Below are 18919 nucleotides of genomic sequence, written 5' to 3' on the forward strand. Positions count from 1 at the left end.
ATTATTGTCGTGGCTGATAATGGACAATAGCGTTTAATGTATCATTATGGAAATAAATATTCGTTTATCGTGCATTGTCCTGCGTTACGAGAGACGCGCGCGAGTCGCGACGCGGCAAGCCGGGCATAAAGTATGGATATCGCAATAACGATACAATACGAATGCAGGAGGAGGAGATGCACTATCTTACATGTCGCCATTCATCGTCTGTTTATGAAGCGACTGTCAAGACGTGTGCGATTCCAATAAGAACCGAATGCTGTACTGAACGGCATAAGACGCGACTTTTGCTAGATGTTAGAGAGCAGCTGGAGCGATTGCGTGCTCCTGAATGAATAACAAGGGAGATTTGCTACGTTGTATATAAAGTTTACGCGTTTCTTCTTTCTATAGTTTCTGTCTGAAAGGAAACCATTGTATCTCGTTGATATATACAGGAGCCGTGCATAATTTTTTAGCCTTCATTCATGAAACGACTTTTGGGGACCGTAGCACGATTCGACGTCAGAGCGACCAGTCGTTCTCTTTCTAGAAACTGCGGGTGCTCTCTTTCCTATTGTCTTAGTCACGTACGGACAAATATGGTCGCGCGGCCGGCAAGATGAGCAACGTCCGATCGCAACGTGCGCGTACTTGGCGAGGGAAAATCTCTCGACGTGACGTGAAATTTCGCTTCTAAGAGCGAATAGTGAGGAGGGTTGAGGGAGTCTCCCTGAAAGGAACTCGCCACGAAGTCTCAGCGAGTCTCGGGCTGATCGCCAGGAATCGCCGCCAACAGAAAAAGGGTTCTCGGAAGGAGAGGTAAAGGTCTGCCGCGCTGGCTGCGCTTTCCGAGGGTCTCGCGCCGGGGCAAGAGACGTGTGTGGCTTGCCAAATCGCGTGTATATGAGAGTCAATTGAGTAATACCTAACTATATACGCCTGATGTGACGTAGCTGACTATTTTCGTAAGACGAGTTCGCCTAATCCGCGACTCACTTTGCCTCGAACAATCATCCGATGTTTTGTTAGTAATATATATTAAACAAAAACAAAAAAAACACACATTGGATGATTGGTCAAGGTAATATATGTTTTTGTTTAATATGTTTAATATAGGTGTCGTAGATGCTTTTTAATCTCCATCTTGAGAATTGAAATGTCACGATTTTTGATGAACTCATTTTCTACAGCCAGATATGTAGAGGAAAATTATGCTAATGACAGCGATTTCGTAATAAGGATCATTTCCGCATATCTGTTGCCTCGGAAATGAAACTGGTTGAAATTATGTCGGGTTTGAATCGCAAGCTACCTTGGGATCGTGACGGGAAAATTGTGAGGAAATGTAAGAAAATATAAGAATAATATTCGAGTAGCTTGTGTGCATGCAAATAACTTCATTAATGAAACTGTTCTCGTTAGGTTAGGTTGCGGGATAAAATGGCAATTCCGCGGAGTCCCTGAAAGTTCGCACGATATGTATATCTAATAGCTAATTTAACGGTAAAAAAAATACGCTGCAAAAATAGAGCGATGTTGAAAACAACTTAACGACTTGTCTCGCATCATGCCCAGCATTTAACAGTTAATGACTATATATCGTCGATTGTCGAGAGTCGTATCTCAGACGTATGTTAGATGGTTGTTCGCTGGTTTTTTTTTACATTCGCTAACGTAACACTGCAGAGTCAGAAAAATACCGACTCAAGAATAAGTCATCAAGCGGATGTTTACGTAGCGAAATGATGAATGTTGGATAATCGTCGGTATTAATATTAATATCGTTTTGCGTGCGTTTCTTGCGACGATTGCGCAAGGAATATATTCATAAAATAGCTAATAAAATGTAATGTGATCAGTTTGAAATATGTCTCCGGACAAACATTCGATCTGATTCGATCTGATGATTCACGAACTAATTAATCAGACGTACGGATTTCACTCGGATATCTTTTTCTCTTGAAGAGGAGGATAGATATCCTCGAGCGACCTTCGAGGCCCTGTCGAAAAGTATCGAGTATATAAATTTTCCCGAGTGCTCGGACTACTCTCTCGATCTTCGGGCTATCACGCCGGGTAACTGACATTAAGTAATTTGTTATTTCCGTCGACCCGACCTCTCTGGGTAAGGAACGCCGGCCGTCGTTTAATAATAGATCGATCAATTCGAGAACCAGCTTCCTTAATGAGTCTTTCGGTTATTAAATGTACTTTCGTCTATCTGTAATCGAGCCTCCACGTGTCGCCGCCTGGTCGATTTAGTCGCGATATTATCAGAAAATGGGCCGAAACTCCCTCCTTGCGGGGTTGCTTCCGCAATTATGCCAGAAATAAACTCAATTCTGAGCCCGAAAATTGGGGAGAAAAGCGATTCGCAAAAGTAAATTTGACATAATTATATCATAAAATAGAATATATAAAGAAATTATATGATAAACGATGTGATAAGATGCGAGTTAAATTTTTTGTAGAAAAGAAGTTAGAACTAAAAGCATCACGCATAAACTTACGTAAATGTTTAAAACATATAGGATATAAGTATATGCTTTTCGACTAATTAAGTATATAACTTCTGGTATAATTTCTGCAAAAGTGACAGTTGACATTTATTTTCGCAAAGACCTCAAGAGGAAAATCGTGCGTATTTCTTCGCTTCCTTAATTTCCTTATTTATCAACTCGCGTGTTTTTATCGACTACCTATACTCATTCAAACAGGAATTCTACAAAATTCGGTTACACCGATTTCAGTGGTTGATTTTAATGCACAAGAACCGGTATCCTACCATTGGGTAAACCCTTTCCATATGATCAATGGACGTACAATAATAATAATAATCAGCCGCAGGCGCGCTCTCTTAAACTGCCGATTAATCATTCCGCGACGATGATTTTAGCGTGATAAGCGCATTTATCCCGAACCCGTTTTGTTTAAACTTATTTACGTTGGGTATATCGCACGATGAAATCGACCGCGTCGACGATTGTTCGAAGAAAGCGTATGTTAATACGTCTGCTGTAACCGTCTGTGGTGTTTTTCAATTGTAATCTGATTAGGAATGATTCCGACGAGTCGCGGCGAGGTGAACGCGTTTCTGCCGGGAGCATGACGGGCGCGTTTCATCACGTACACGGTGTTCTGTTATCATTCGCGATGTGGCTTTTTTTTCCTCTCCTTGCGACAGTTATAACTTATAACGGGTGATGCGTAACGTGACGTGTCCCACTTGCCTTCGCGTAAGTTACGTCCGGTGTGGGATGTTCAATATTCTTCGGCGAAAGCCGCCGCGGCGTTCAAGTGAAAAGTCTCTCTCGCGATATTTGTGCGTGTGCGTGCACGTGCGCGTGCACACACAGGTTAGCGACCCATTACAATTACAAGGTCGACCACAAATTATGCATTTGTGTAGACTCGTGTCATAACTGCTTACTTTCAGCCTGCTCGCGACGATAACACCGCAAGTTGAACCGCAGTTATTTAAATAATACTTATTATTCATTTTTCGTTTGAATAAGTGTTAGCTGAACCTGTGACTGAACAATACTGGTCGCCAATACTAAAAGTATCGATGAGATAATTTCCTGGAAATATTCATACCACTAATAAACATTGATAACGCGTAGACAATGCATTGATGTGTTAGTAGTGCTTTAATGACTAAACGGTTAATACGTGAAAGTAATGCAACTTGCGAAATAAACTCGTTATCGATGAGAAACGATGAGAAACGTTGAGAAACTGTGAGGTTCTCCTGAAAAACAAGTGTTATCTACGCTTCTCTCTGTAAAAATTCTCGCTTATATATATATATAATTAAAATTTGCGTAGTATTAAATAGTTTCTGCATCGTTGTTCAGGTGTTTGGTTTCGCTGATTTTATTGTGAACCCGTCACTACAAGTTCACTTGCAATTTCTTGCCTCTTTGCATGCCAAGACGTGTGTGTAAGAAAGCCGAATGTGCGTTGCGCGAAGGAGTTTTTACACGTATGCGGAAGAGGTGGGGTGTTGCAGGAGCGATTGCAGGGGCGAATAAAAAATTCGCTTATTTGCGTGAAACGAATCTCGCGGCACGGGAGACAAAGAATTCGTTGTTTAAGCTGACTTTAATCGGCTTCCACGAGAAGTCCATTGCCATTTCGAATTGCGGGCACGTGCGCTAACTCGCGACATGTATGACGAACGAACTGTTTACCCTACTGTTTACTCCGACGCATTTCTTGAAACGATCCTAAATGTGATTGCGTCAGCGATCGATCGATCACCAGAACTCTTCCGACCGATGCGGAAGCTCGGCTAATAAGTCCGACAGGCGGAATATTTATAACGGATGAGTTGATTTCAATATCGGTAGCGCAAGAAAAAAAAACTGACGACAGAAACTATAAATATTAACAAGCTCGTATCTAGTAAATTGCATTACGCGGTAAAACGTGACTCGAGTCACGTATGTACAGTCACGTTCGCTTATTTTCTAATGATAAATTATTCTATCGGCAATTGTTTGCGTATTAGAATTACTGAAAAAAAGAAGTTAAAAAAAACTAAAAAAAAAAAAAAAAAAGAAAAAAACCCGGAAGCATACGGAATTATCGTAATAGGCAATGGTCTGATCTGTGAAGTTTAAAATCTCGCGTGACAGGGTGCGCAAAAAGTTATTCGCGATTCTTTTTTTAACGTAATACGATATCAATTACGCGTTCCTCGACAGCGGGTTCTCGCAACTGCCTGTTCCTGTAACTTAACCGTGCAAATAATAATTTCCATCGGTGATACCGTTTGTTCTACTCGATCGATTAAGGAGCAATCGCACGTTGCGGAGTATAACACGCCGGTCATTAAGCGCGATACTCTGTGTAGCGTGTCCAAGTGTACTGAGCTGTAATTTATGCCGATATCTATCTAGATGCCCATATCTCTTGCGAGACGTGTACACAAAAGCATGAGGCGATGTATTAATCAGTAGTAGGCAAGACGCGCACCATTCAATGATGCAATGCAAACACCTGATTGCGTGGATCGCTTTCGGATGACCCGGAAACCCACTCCTCCCATATTTGCGCACGTGTAAGCACGTAAACGCGGCTACATAATTTAATATCGCGATTAACGTACCGAGCGATTCACGCCCTTTGCGCGTACTAATGTGATTAACGCTCTTTATCGGCGAAGCGACGATATACACGCTGTGAGAAATATGTATAATATTTTGTACGCTATATGAAGCATCGATTCGTGCCGTTATGTGACGCGTAGGTGAAAACGTGACTTGTGTACTTTCCAACGCCGAAAACTTACCGAGGCCCGAGGCCCGAGCGTATAAATAACGGTCTAGGACCAAACAACATGATTGGGCTGGCCAATTATTGGATAGATACTAAACGTAAAGGCAGATCTTTCTACCTGAAAGCCACGAGAGGTATTCGAAACCCGAATACATTTCTAGGAGGGGCAGGCAAATATAGTGATTTTGTACAACGATTTTGAGGAGCGAAATGCGTTGTTCTATGAACATAGTGTTTTTAGTAAATTTTTTGGGGGAATTGTCTCTTGAACTTTTGACTGTATATTTTAAAATTCGAAATTTTCGTTTGATTGCTAATCGCATTTGTCGAGTCCATGTATCTCTAATTTACTACGATGACGCTTTTGTTTACAACAATGTGTTTTGATTGTTACAGACTCATGTCCTGTTGATGGATGCTTTCCTACAGAACAACAGGCTGGATCATGTTTCGAGAGTTATGTCTTCGCACCCATCGTATCTGGAACATTTTCTCCGGACCCAGCATTTCATCCTTCGGGGCGACGGTCCGCTTCCTTATGACTACAGACATCTCATTGCCATTATGGTAAATATCTGTTTTTTTTCTTATTTTCTATAAAAAACTTTAAGTGTAATCAGAGAATTTGTTATACTTCATTAATTGTGTGACTTTTGAACACATTCTTGCGACTTTTATTGCGTTTTTTTTGCGTCATTTAATAAAACTGGTAAAATTTTACGAAAGGTAACCGAAACAATTAAAAGGTGTGTATTGATATTAACTTTAGAATTTAGTTCGGTTCATTAGAAACTCTGTTTCACATTAATTTGTAGAGTTTAAGACGAGATATGTTTCCTATTTCTTTTTTTTTCTCTTGAGAAGTTCTTATTAGAAGCGTTTTTTTGCGTTAAATGCTCAGTTTCATTGAATATAATTTATCATGCGCGTAGAGAATTGTTGCTCACGAAACTAAACACTTCTTCGCCGCGATGATGATGCGTCTTCGTCTTTAAGTTCCCTGATCACCCTCGACGAGCGACAGCGGGTCACCGGGTCAAAGATTATCGCAAACCGAGTAAATGCAGTGCGTGTGCGTTTCGTAATGCCGTACACGTTCTCGTGAAAAGAAATTAAAAGATGTGAATAACGTTGACTATTCCTTTATGATCTTTACTCGACGATCTACGCACTCATTTGCTTTACTTCTAGTTATTTTTGTATTAAAAAAAAACATGCAGTTTGTCGTACGTAATTACATAACCTTATCTCTTATCTCTGAACATGCAAGATATATTATAATTAAGATATAAATTTGAATAGACATTCGGTGGCAAGCTAAAAAATGTTTTATTTTTCAATTAGGTACATGTTTTTTAGTTTCTCCGTGAATGATTTAATTCTTAAATAACGGAAAGCTTATTTAAATTGCGCGTATGAACATTTGGTATAGATATATTTTGTAGACTATAAATAACACGTAGGAGAGAATGTCCTATCGAAGGTTCCATTCGCATGCAAAAATCGAACAAGCCATATTTTTAAGTTAATAAGTCATTTATCATTCAATGCTCAGAATACAGATTCGTGCGAGAAACAGGCTTGTCTGGATAACACTGCGCAAAGATAGGCGGAAAGATAAAATTGATTTGCCAGTTTTACATTCGCATCATAGGAACGCGAATTCACGTTATTGCGAAAGTAAAATGCATCTTTGAGATCGCATCGCAAGATTTTTATGAATCCTTAAAAACGTCGAATATTTCACGGAGAGTTCCAAAATATTTTCTTTTCTTCTCGCGATATTCGAGACCCGCGATATCGCAAACCTGTTTGTTTTCCATAAGTCAGCCGTCACTTGAATTCGAAGCGAGTTTATTAAGTACTTTGTTTTGTTTAGCTCCCGTTTTCATTCCTTGCAAAATTAAGACGGCTTGTCGGAGAAACCCGTTTCGCGAGTTAAGATCTTACTTCTTCTCTGAAGGCTAACTCTCGGATTAGCTAATGCATAGTTGGTGATTGAATGTATATTTCCGTAAATGTGTATCTGAGGTATAAAACTACCAGTGAGAGAAACTACGGTGTGTTGTTAAATAAGTATACGCGATATATATATATATATATATAGGCGAGAGCAGGTATGCAGATTCTGCAAACTGCATGGTATATTCTGAATTGTCGAGTTAACGGCTGTTTGACGAGCATTCGCGGCCGCCGCCGACTTTGTTTATTGCAAAATCTCGGACTGTGCAGACTGTAAAAGTGCATATCTTCATGCACAGGATACATTATCGAGGTTACAGCTTCCGCCTTTAAATGATACGCAGTCGCGATCGGACGTCGTTGTGAGCCATTGCGAGCTTAATCTTATACACAAATGATAATTTGAACAATTCGCGCATTACGACAGATTTTCTTTATTACTTCCTTAAAACTCGAGTCGAGACCTTTACGTCATTCAAATGTTTAATAATAATTATTAATGTCGCTGTATTCGAGCGGGTTAAATTTATTCGATTCACATTTAGCTGTTTCGCACCTTTCGCGCTTCCTTTATGCAATCTCGGAACTCGATCTTTGAGTAATCTCGGTTTGATAACTCGGGAATCACACATCAGTAGACCGCGACCGGCGTGATAGACAAAATATATCACAACGTGTACGATTGATCGAGAAATATTTTATCTCGAAGAGCGGCGAAGTGCGGACAAGGACGAAGTAAATTGTTAGACGAGGATGAGTGTGATAAAATGATAAGGTATTTGAAAAACAGCTTTTCTACTGATAAACATTGTGTTCGGTGTGCATATGAACTCGCCGTGAAACCTGTATTAAATCTTCAAAAAAGAAAAAAAAAAGATTTCCCATTTTTATGGAGCAATATTTACCGCGTCATTGGGTTAAATCTTCCGTTATTAACGTTCTATTTCTCACAGTACGTTGTAACGAGATACCGTTAGTGTATTTAAAACGTTAAATATCGAACTCTTCCATGTATATTTTTAATGACACATTCTTCTAACGCATATTATGTCATCATTGATATTGATGGTTTTATTATTGCCTTCATCACGCATGGGAACAATTTTCTGGTGAAAATTCCCTCGCTACAATAAGACCGATAAACGTGAAAACCTACGGGGAGGCTCATGGGATTATTTATCGCGGGGGATGTGCAGGATTGAGCGTAGTGCATATATCCTTGAAACGGATGTTGCTGTTCGTCACGTGCTGGAAATGATCGTGCGCGTGATAACGCGCGATATTGGCGGTCGCGACCTCGTGCAATTTTGCGCTCCGGTGCATCATCACGTCGTCGCCGTCAATTCGCCTATCGCCGGGCGAAATTTGTTATTGAAAAACGGGCATACGGCATACGGCATACGGCCCCTTCTGCCCTCCTGCACCCCACAGAAATCGAGCCAATAACTTCGACGCTCGTTCTCGAAAATTTTGTGGAACGGGGAAAGCCACACCGTTTATCACGCCGCGATGCGCGATATCGCATGCACACACGCGCGGAAATACACGTGCATCGACGGCAATAATGCACGCGCGACCCCATCCGGCACTCAATACGCGAATAGAAATTTTTCGCGAGGCAAAATTGCTTTCGGTCGGCTCGCGCCGCTCGATCGTTTTTATATTTCGCCCTTATTTCCCCGCGGATAGTACCTTATCGATAGGCATTATCTGATTTTGCAGGCCTGTGTGTATCTGCTTACTGTGATGCAGGGCCTGAGGTGAGCGCAATAATCGAGATTACTAGGTCCGTACCGTTGAAGTTTAACGGCCATAAATTAGTTGATTTATTATGTAGCGCGGGGTGTGCATATTGATTCGACTACAATTATATTACATCATTACACGACGCACTTGAAACATCTGAAACGCGTTTCATTCGAAACGTTTCTATCGCGCATATAGATCTCGTCTCTTCAACATGTATTTAAATTGCATTTTATCAATCAATTAGCAAAATGCAAAGAATTATAGCCCTTTTTAGAAGACCGTTGAAAAGTTGTGCGATCGCTTTTAACGATATACGATTAATGGATAATAATCTCGAAGTGTGTAGGAGAGACGATTACGTTAGAAACGTTTTCTGAGGGTGGCATTGAGTGTTGCGCATGATACGAGAGAGTTAAATTGACGAGAACAGGTTTGAAGATATATCTTAATGTAATTTCAGGCTGCGGGTAGGCACCAGTGTAGCTACCTTATAAACCTGCAGAAGGGAGAGTTCGTTATTCAGGGCGGTGACCCCTCGTGGCTCCAAGGCTTGAGATCGATGCCGGGGAAACTGCAGGATCTCTATGAGATCAACAAGATCCTAGCCCATAGACCGTGGCTTCTGAATAAGTCGCACATAGAGGTAAGCGGTGAGGATATTTGAGATTCGCGCATAGAATCGCGCGCGAATGTTCGAGGACGTTCGTGATGTAATACGCTTGTATTTCCTATTTCCAGAAATTGACTAAAGGCGACGATAATTGGTCCTTAGCGGAAGTCGTTCACGCGATAGTCCTATTAGCTCACTTCCACTCGTTATCGTCTTTCGTATTTTCTTGCGGAATTAACGAGGAATTGGATAACGTAACTGGCCATCATTACAAGGAGAATAAGGACAATAGTAGTAACATACCGCCTGCCAAAGATAAGCTCGCGAGCAGCCCTAAAAAGATTCCCAACGGAGACGGCAAGACTGGTGTGTGATACTTACTATAAATAACATGTCACTCGTATAATACGATTAAATTACTTATACAAAACTATCCATACACGTTCGTTTTTCCACGTACGTTTATAATGTTCAAATGTTGACTAAAAAATTTATATAACACTTCAGATTGAGAAATTATCATGATTTATTACAGAAAATAACATACCGTCGTCGCCGTCGTCGCCGAGCATAGTCGGCGAGCAGGAGGTTGGAGTGGAGACCCTGATGGAACGTATGAAGCGTCTCTCGGAAAAGTCCGAGTCCTATCAGATCACACAGGAGGAGCTCTCCAAGAGATTCGAGACTGTCGAGACGCAGTCGGCCGAGCTGGCAGCGGCGCCGCAGAGGAGCAGCTCGGTTCTGGACTCCGATATCGGTCTATTCATCGAGGATCCCACTTTCATCTACCAGGATTTCGCCAAGGTGAGCCGCTCTGCCGTTGGATTTTACCGCGTTCGTAACTGCGAAACAGTTAGCCCGATAGACTGCCGTGATGTATCTTAATTGGGCTCATCCATTTATGTTGATAAACTTCGCGACCCTCATGTTATTCAACAACGCGGCGATGATTCCTCGTGCACGTCCGCTGTTTTTGTACGCCTAGTTAAGTAGCACGTAATGGATTAGAGCCGAAAGACGATATTTCAAGGTAGTGTGTGGCTCATCCATGAATATTTAAGCCGGCTGCCTGCCTGCGCTCCGCGCGTCGCGTCGGCTTACGGCTCCGCTCGCGTAACTGCTGTATGAATATTTACTGCGCGACGACATTGTGTATTGGCTGACTTAAGATAGGCTACGAAGGCGGGGCACCAACGCTTACGCCACGAGTTAACGCGCGAGATAATAAAAAAAGTCGTTTCGCCGCGCGCGCCGGTTGCTACCCGCAGTATATATTTTCTTCATTTCTCAACATAATTTTTTTACGTCTTTCGCGATACTTTTTTATGGATGCAACTTTTCTCGTCTCTTGGCGCATCTCATTCTTTTCTCACTAACTCGATTCTTTCGTGTTTCTAGCGCGGTCAGCTGAACGACATACCGACCTTCCGCGTTCAGGACTATTCCTGGGACGATCACGGTTATTCCTTGGTGAATCGTCTGTACAACGACGTCGGTAATCTCCTCGACGACAAATTCAAGACCGCGTACAATCTGACATATTACACTATGGGCACGCACAACAAGGTCGATACGTCGCGCTTCAGACGTGCGATCTGGAACTACATACAATGCATGTTCGGCATCAGGCACGACGATTATGATTACAACGAGGTTAATCAATTGCTCGAGCGTAGCCTCAAAACCTTCATCAAGAGCGCCGTTTGCTATCCGGAGCGCGTCACAAAGAGGGATTACGATCGCGTCATGAGGGAGTTCAAACACAGTGAAAAGGTAAGCAGAAATATCTTCTAAATTGATCCGACTTAATTGAAATAATTTTATTAAGAAATAAAACAGAATACGTTTTTATAGTACAAATATCTTTAAAAAGAAAACGATTTTAATCAAAATACATACGATTAAACCATAATGTAATAAGGTTTTATTTCCTACTTTAAACGAATCTTGAAAATTTAAATGAACGATTTATGTAAATAAGCTTACAAGTTAAACGTGTTAAATATAAAATACTTGGCACTGTTCGGCTGAAAATAACTGCTGCCGGTCTTGCGATAGAAAGTTGAGATTAGCTCGCACGAAACGCATTATGCATTTGGAATTAGCCATTTAACGTCTGTTGTAAGACTTTTATCGTGGTGAAACAAGAAACATAAAAATTTATTCTCACAAACAGCGGCGAAGAAACGAGATTATTGGACGTTGTTAAATATCACCCCTTTCTTTTGTTTTCCAGGTCCATGTGAACCTGATGATTTTAGAGGCTCGCATGCAAGCAGAACTGCTGTATGCCCTTCGTGCCGTGATGCGGTATATGACCTAAAGCGAAGTTCCGCGTCGCTCCCTCGTTTGTCTGCTGTCTGTCAGTCTGCAGTTTGTCGATTTGTTTTCTCGCGCCAGGCTCCATGCCGTAGACTCGCAGACTTAACTGCGCACGGCATGGAAGGAACATGCGAGCGCGATATCATCGAGTCTTATACAGAACATCGCATACACATGCACGCGCTATCATAAGGCCACTTCATCGTCGACTTCATCGTGAATCGCGGCAATAGCGAGCAATTGCGGTTCTTCAACGAGTTCTGAAAAAAAGGCTATAACGAAAGGGAAAGAAAAGGAAGATGCTGATTGTGGATGGAAAAAAAACAGAAGATTGTAATATTTGGCCATTCAGCTGCGCTCTCGGCGTGATTCTTCGTCCGATGGCGCTTCAATGACGAGACCAACGCGTTCTTGTTCCTCAAGCGGCTCACGTACACATCGATTGCACGTTCCAATTTCGTCTATTCGCGTAATAAAGTATAGCTCACGGCGAATGGAGCGTTTCTCCATGCGTGTTCGGGAGAGGATCGTGAAGAGGAGATCGTAAAAACAAGAGGATGAGATGGTGCGAACAGACAGGAAGACATGACAAGGAGAGGAAAGATTTATAATTTGTTTTGTACATAGATACTTGTATTTTTCTACGTTCGACATCGTAGCAGACTGTTATTTGTGCGTTTCGTTTACGTTTCAGATCTGTTTAAAAAAAAAGTTTGCTCTCGCCTGTTAGAAGCTTTCGAGTCGCGCTTTTAACTTCACACACACACACACACACACACACACACACACACACACACACACACACACACACACACACACACACACACACACACACACACACACACACACACACACACACACGCACACACACGCGCACACACACACACACACACACACACACACACACACACACACACACACACACACACACACACACACGTACATACACCCTTCTTATTGCGTCTGCAATTTCGACCTTATGTGCGATTCGCCGAAGAAAACACACATCACCGCAATGAGCACTCATGTATCAAGCAAGAGAAAAAATTCGTAGCTCCGCGCGAACATTTCGTTTCTCCTTTTGTGCCGGATGGCTTGTTGAGAAGTGGAAAACTAATCGTAAGGCTAAATTAAGAAATCTATTAACTCTAATTCCGTCACCGCGATCTTTATCCTGATCGTTGCGGATCTCGAATCCGATTTGGCTCGACTTCTCCGAATTTGAACTTGTGGCGCACGCCGCCTCCGGTGATATCGGAACGTCGGATTCTCGCGTACGACGCGACGCGCGAACGTCGGGCCAAGAGATCGTCTTTCGCGCTCTGTATATACATATATATGTGTAACGCGTTTTATCTTTATTTTATTTCGACGATCCCTATCCCGCAAGAAAACTGTGGAAGCTAACATAAAATTGTACCTACTTACCATTCATCATACGCGTGTGTCGAGCAAACCTTAGATTGTAGGACGATCCCGCGGCCGCGTGCACGCGCGTGCGGTATGTCACGGGTGCGTTACGGCGCGTGCACGCGGTCGCGGAGAGAAGCAATGCCTATCGGCTGTGTTTATTTACCGAGGGATAATGCGTTGCTGTCGTTTAGCCGAACGCGAGAAGCGTCGCAAACTCACTTTAATCCGTGCACCATCTATAAGCCTAGGCTGCTTTTCCATCTTGAGATTAGCAATGAGAAGTCGCGTTTGCGTCGTGTTTTACGACGAGAGGGAAATTCGTTTGGCGTCTCGAAAGAAAGAAGATCATTGTGTCCGCTCTTGTACGACGGCTTACGCTTGAAAAAGGAGGAAATAAGTGTAACTTGGAGAAACGCGATTCGGGATTATTAGTTCTGCGTGCGCCACCGTAAGAATTGACCGATTTCACCGAGAACACCAATTTCTCGACGCCCGATATTACGCGCGCGCGCGAGCGCGTTTATCAACGAATTTCAATGCCTTCGGCGTAGCGTTTTAATAAAACACATAGAAAAGGAGGAAAAAGAAAAAGAGAGGGAGACAAAGAAAAAAAGAAAGAGAGAGAGAGAGAGAGAGAGAGAGAGAGAGAGAGAGAGAGAGAGAGAGAGAGAGAGAGAGAGAACTTGATAAAGCGATAGGAGAATCGCGACCCACGGCTGACGGAGCCCTGTCTCTTTCTCGACGATTGACGTGCGGGGACGCCGTTCGTTCGGTGTCAAAGTGTTGTGTGCGAGGAGGATCGAGGAGAGGCTGTTTAAACAAATCAAATTCTTATAATAGATTGTTAAGGTATACAGAGAAACGCAACACACACACACACACACACACACACACACACACACACACACACACACACACACGAAAAGAACGTGGCACAAAACTATTACACGCGAAATATACGTGTTCTGTGATCGCATATATCTATATATATGTATACAATACACACACACATAAAAAGCGAATATACATATATATATATGTATATATATAGATACATATATACGCATATTTACGATTAACTCGGCGAAAGAAAGGGAGGAAGAGCGAGAGGGAGAGTGTGCGCGTGGCGAGTGCGTATGAAGTGCGCACGTAACTGGAAGTTTGATGATTCTACCTGTAACGTTTGTATAATAATTAGGGTGTCTCTTTATTATATAACTGTACACACACGTGCGTGCGTGTATGCGGGCGCGCCTCGAATAATCGATTTATTTGCATGCGCGTTCAAGGACGTGATAATCAGTACTTTGGAACGTAAACTTGTTTTCCGTGAACGATCCTTTGATCTCGATTCAACGAACGATCGACTATAAGTGATGCACAGTGAGTAAAAGATCCGCGCCAGAAAAATTGAAATTGGTGGCAATTTCGATAAATTATGATAATTGGAGTCTTGAGGATTTCAAAAAAAATTTCATTTATCATATATGTAAATATAAAATATATGTTCAATATTATATGTATATATACCCACATATACATACACATAAAATTTTTATTTAACATATAACAATATAAAGTAAATTCTCTTTTGTATGAAATGTTAGAATTCCATCGTGATCCTATAAACGCGCCGGTTTAAAATCTTATGGAAATTTTTGTAATCTATACTTCTAGGGTTTAATTAATCACCGCGAATAAATGTAGAGATAATTCTTATCTCTGCATTTACCGAGATTACACTGATTCCGATTTCTGGCCATGCTCATCTAGTCTACTGATAAGCGACGTTGAATAACGTTTGTCACTCCAGTGATTGATTTGTCCCGGTGAATGAAGCGAAGTTGTCCCAAAGTACGATTCCGCGCACGTAAACGCATACGCGCATGCAAGAGAGCACGCATGGATCGTCCGAATGATATGGAACCAAATGGATAGTAACAGCGAGATCTTCCGACCAACAGAGCGACGCGTTTCCTTTTTTCCTTAGGCGACGTCTCTCCACATATCACACCAAGAGTTTAAAATAGAAAAAAAGAAACGTTTTTGCGTCGCTTACAGTTTATCTCGCCGGAATGATAGTCGAGTCGGCAGAACCAATAACTTTTTAACGATCAAACTTTTTCTCTCTTGGCTTTGTGTATCTTGCCCTTATTTGCGAGTGGTAATAGAAGAAGGAGTGGCGAAGAAATTTTACCGACGCGACGAATGCTCGCTAATGACAGTATTTTCAGTTCTCTCTCTCTCTCTCTCTCTCTCTCTCTCTCTCTCTCTCTCTCTCCTTTTCTCTCTTTTCTTTTTTTTAAATTATTTCATTTTAGGCTTTACTTTGTAATTCTTTTTAGCTTTCTCTCTCTTTCATTTTCTATTTATCTATCTATTTATCTCTTTTATTCTCTTAATAATTTATACGAGCTTGCTCGTCATCGATAAGCCTAGAGAACTCTGGACAGTGTCTTTTAATTTTTCGCAAGGATGCATATGTCGTTGTTGAATCGTCAGAGATCAAATTGACTATTACATTTGTGGTATATCATTTTTTTTTTTATTAGACTCGCGACGCGAGAGCCCGTACGGTTGAAACCAAAGAAATATGCAAGAAGTACCATTGTGATCATCCAGAATTTTAGTAATATATTATCTAATTATCTAATATGTTAACAGGATCAGAAAAAAAAACGTATTCTACTCTGCACTAATTGCAAATGTTCGAAATGTTTTTTTTTACTCGCGGATGTTTTATGATATTTGATCGCCTTATATGTCCGAATATCTACGGAAAACCAAATTTCTCGCGCGTTTAGTTTGTAAGTCTCATGATTTCCGGCATTCATAATGATTTTACGTAATTTATTTTTTTATTTCGCGTTAAGCGAGAACCTTGATATAGATTTTGATGCGTATGTATGTATTTCCGGCGCGTTATGCAATCACCAATGAGTGAATGTCCATTAATTACCGTAATACGCGTTTTAGAATAATTACATCGCGATGCTCTCAACAACGAGTACACAACATCTTCGCCGAAGATCTCATCGGCATATCGAGAGCTATGTTAAATTTTCGGATTTTATATAAAACTAATAGCAATGTGTTTTTAATACATTTGAAGAAGATTACGTAAGAAGAAATTAGATTTTACTTAAGATTTTATCCATTTAACATGATCCGAAAGGAGCTATGTACTAGAAAATCGTAGTCCTACTTTCCTTCTGTTCTTTTTTTCCTTTATTTTCCCCTTTTTGTCTCTTTTAAAAATTTCTGTTCTGCAGTTTTTTCATTCTCGTTTCTTCATTATTTATTTGACACTATCCACGACCTATTTTTTTAATAACATGGCAATCTTGAGCTTTTATTCTATCTTCAACTATCTCTTTGCTCTCGTTTCTCGCTCAAAAGTTTCGTCATCGTTCGCATTGTTTATTTTACGATCAGCGAAAGAGTATCATGATAAATTAATCGATGTAAGCGAGAGTAACAAATTGCAGCATGTCCGCGATAATCGTATGCGTGGATTGATCTCATAATATATTAATCGCGAGAAAGAGAGAGAGAAAGAGAGAGAGAAGGGAAGGTAAAGAAAGAAAGAAGAAATACGCGCGAGACTTGTGTAGAGAAACTCGTCGTTGTAACGAGAAGGATGTTGTGAACGACTACAGACGACGTTCTGCTCCATATCTTTCGTCTTTGTTCTTTTCTCTTGAAAATTGAGAAACGCGAGAGGTTCTTGTCGAATCTGCACGCGAATGCCGCTGCAGTACATCAGAGCGAATTATAATTTTACGATAATTCTAAGAGGCACGGTAGAGAGAGAGAGAGAGAGGGAGAGGGGGAAAGAGAGAGAGAGAGAGAGAGAGAGAGAGAGAGAGAGAGAGAGAGAGAGAGAGAGAGAGAGAGAGAGAATGGGAAAAAAACAGGTAGAGTGAAAAAGGAGGTACGGAAAAGGTTGAGATTTTTACATAGTAACGATTAAGTAGGTAAAAGCAGAGTGTGATCAGATAAGCCAAAAAGTGGGACATCTCTGAGATGAGAGATCTTTGATTTTCACATAGCGAAGGCTATTACATGCAAACATCCATCATATTCCTCAAAGATGTCTTTATCACGGGATCATTTGTGCTCCATGTCCGATCGTGCTTTACTTTTCGCCTGACTTTTATTCATTACTGTTTCTCTCTTGAACTCGCGTAGCAGGGCGAGTCGCGATTTCGAGTCGAGTTGATGCCTCGGTTAAGTGTATAGTGAGAATCCTGGAGGTGGACGAACACAGAGAAAGAGAAAAATTGAAAAAAAAAAAAAAAAATGTGCAAGCGGTGAAGTAAAGTAAGACGTCTTAAGAAAAATAAAAAGAAGGAGCACATATGTGCGTATATGCATATGTATATACATACATTATATCTATTGTATATATATATATATATATATATATATATATATATATATATATGTGCGTGTGTGTTGAATCGGCTCTAAACTCGTCCAATTGTCTCGAATGAGTTCAAGTTCCCAGAGAGTGAGAGAGAGAGAGAGAGAGAGAGAGAGAGAGAGAGAGAGAGAGAGAGAGAGAGAGAGAGAGAGAGAGAAGTGCACAAGCTGTGCATAGCCGAGAGAATGGTCCACCTCCGAAAGTCACAAAAGCATATTAAAATAGTACATGCCACCGTATCGGGAATGATTGTGTGATAATTACAAGTGATTTGACTAGGCCCCCTCCTCTGGACGATCAAGCAGATTATTATCATTGAAGATGTTTTTTTTCGATTGCACATCAATACCTCGGTGACCAGATCTAAAGCGCTGGAAAGATAAGAAAGACACTTTTTATCATTCCACGCTCTAGATTCAAATCCCGAACTGTTGAGACGCGGCTAAAAAAAACATCCTTTGTAATAGTAATTCATCGGTTTCACCGACGAGGAAGAGATTCTGGGAGAGTTGAGTTAGAAGGAATTCCTTGCTCGCGAAGCTCGCTATAACATCTCGGTCATGTTGATTCGATTAAGCATCGCGGTCGTAGCCTAATCTTATCATGGGCCGACGCGAGCTCGCGATCTTTCGACGAGGTTCATTTAGAAATTCTGTTTTGCGTAGTCTCCGACGGTAAGCGAGTTGTCGGTTCCGTCGTGTATCGTTTACGTATTAAGACTCGAACGATCGCCGCCGTACGTGCGGCCGGGGGAGGGGGTCGTATATGATGTGATTTCTTTTATATCATAACAAATAATGAACACTAAGAAATATTATAGTTTCATATAAGTGAGATATGTTATTTGTCATTTATCCCTTAATAAATGATGTTATATAAAAAAAAAATAGGCACAGCTGAGACGTTTTCTTATTCTCCATCTTGCCTTATCTAACAGCGATTCGTCACTGAAACGCGCTAATTCTTCAGTGACATCGAAAGATCGACGATTCCTGCAACATCGATTAGCTGACTGATTTTAATCTTGGTTCAGTTCAACCTTAAATTGAACTAAAATTTAATTTCAACGATCAAAATGAAATTCGTCGTAGTACTCTTTTTTAGCTACCTTCAGCTATTTCTTAAAATTAACAATTATAGTTTGAAGAGGATTAAGAAGAAGACAATAATCG

General features: G+C 41.1%; 1 protein-coding gene across 3 annotated transcripts in view; it reads left to right on the forward strand.

The window, feature by feature from the left end:
• Sesn (Sestrin) overlaps positions 1 to 17905 on the forward strand; it is a 184482-nt gene extending 166577 nt beyond the window's left edge. For all 3 annotated transcript variants that reach the window (XM_077424515.1, XM_077424514.1, XM_077424516.1), the window contains 6 exons: positions 5662 to 5832; positions 9437 to 9619; positions 9715 to 9952; positions 10122 to 10390; positions 10985 to 11359; positions 11823 to 17905. In XM_077424515.1, the coding sequence (XP_077280641.1) occupies positions 5662 to 5832; positions 9437 to 9619; positions 9715 to 9952; positions 10122 to 10390; positions 10985 to 11359; positions 11823 to 11909 (1323 nt within the window). In that variant the 3' untranslated portion in view covers positions 11910 to 17905. The remainder of the gene's footprint in view (positions 1 to 5661; positions 5833 to 9436; positions 9620 to 9714; positions 9953 to 10121; positions 10391 to 10984; positions 11360 to 11822) is intronic.
• Positions 17906 to 18919: the final 1014 nt, after the last annotated feature.

Source organism: Temnothorax americanus, unplaced genomic scaffold, assembly GCF_048541705.1.
Source record: "Temnothorax americanus isolate GAGA-0224 unplaced genomic scaffold, ASM4854170v1 Scaffold85, whole genome shotgun sequence".
Lineage (NCBI taxonomy): Eukaryota > Metazoa > Arthropoda > Insecta > Hymenoptera > Formicidae > Temnothorax > Temnothorax americanus.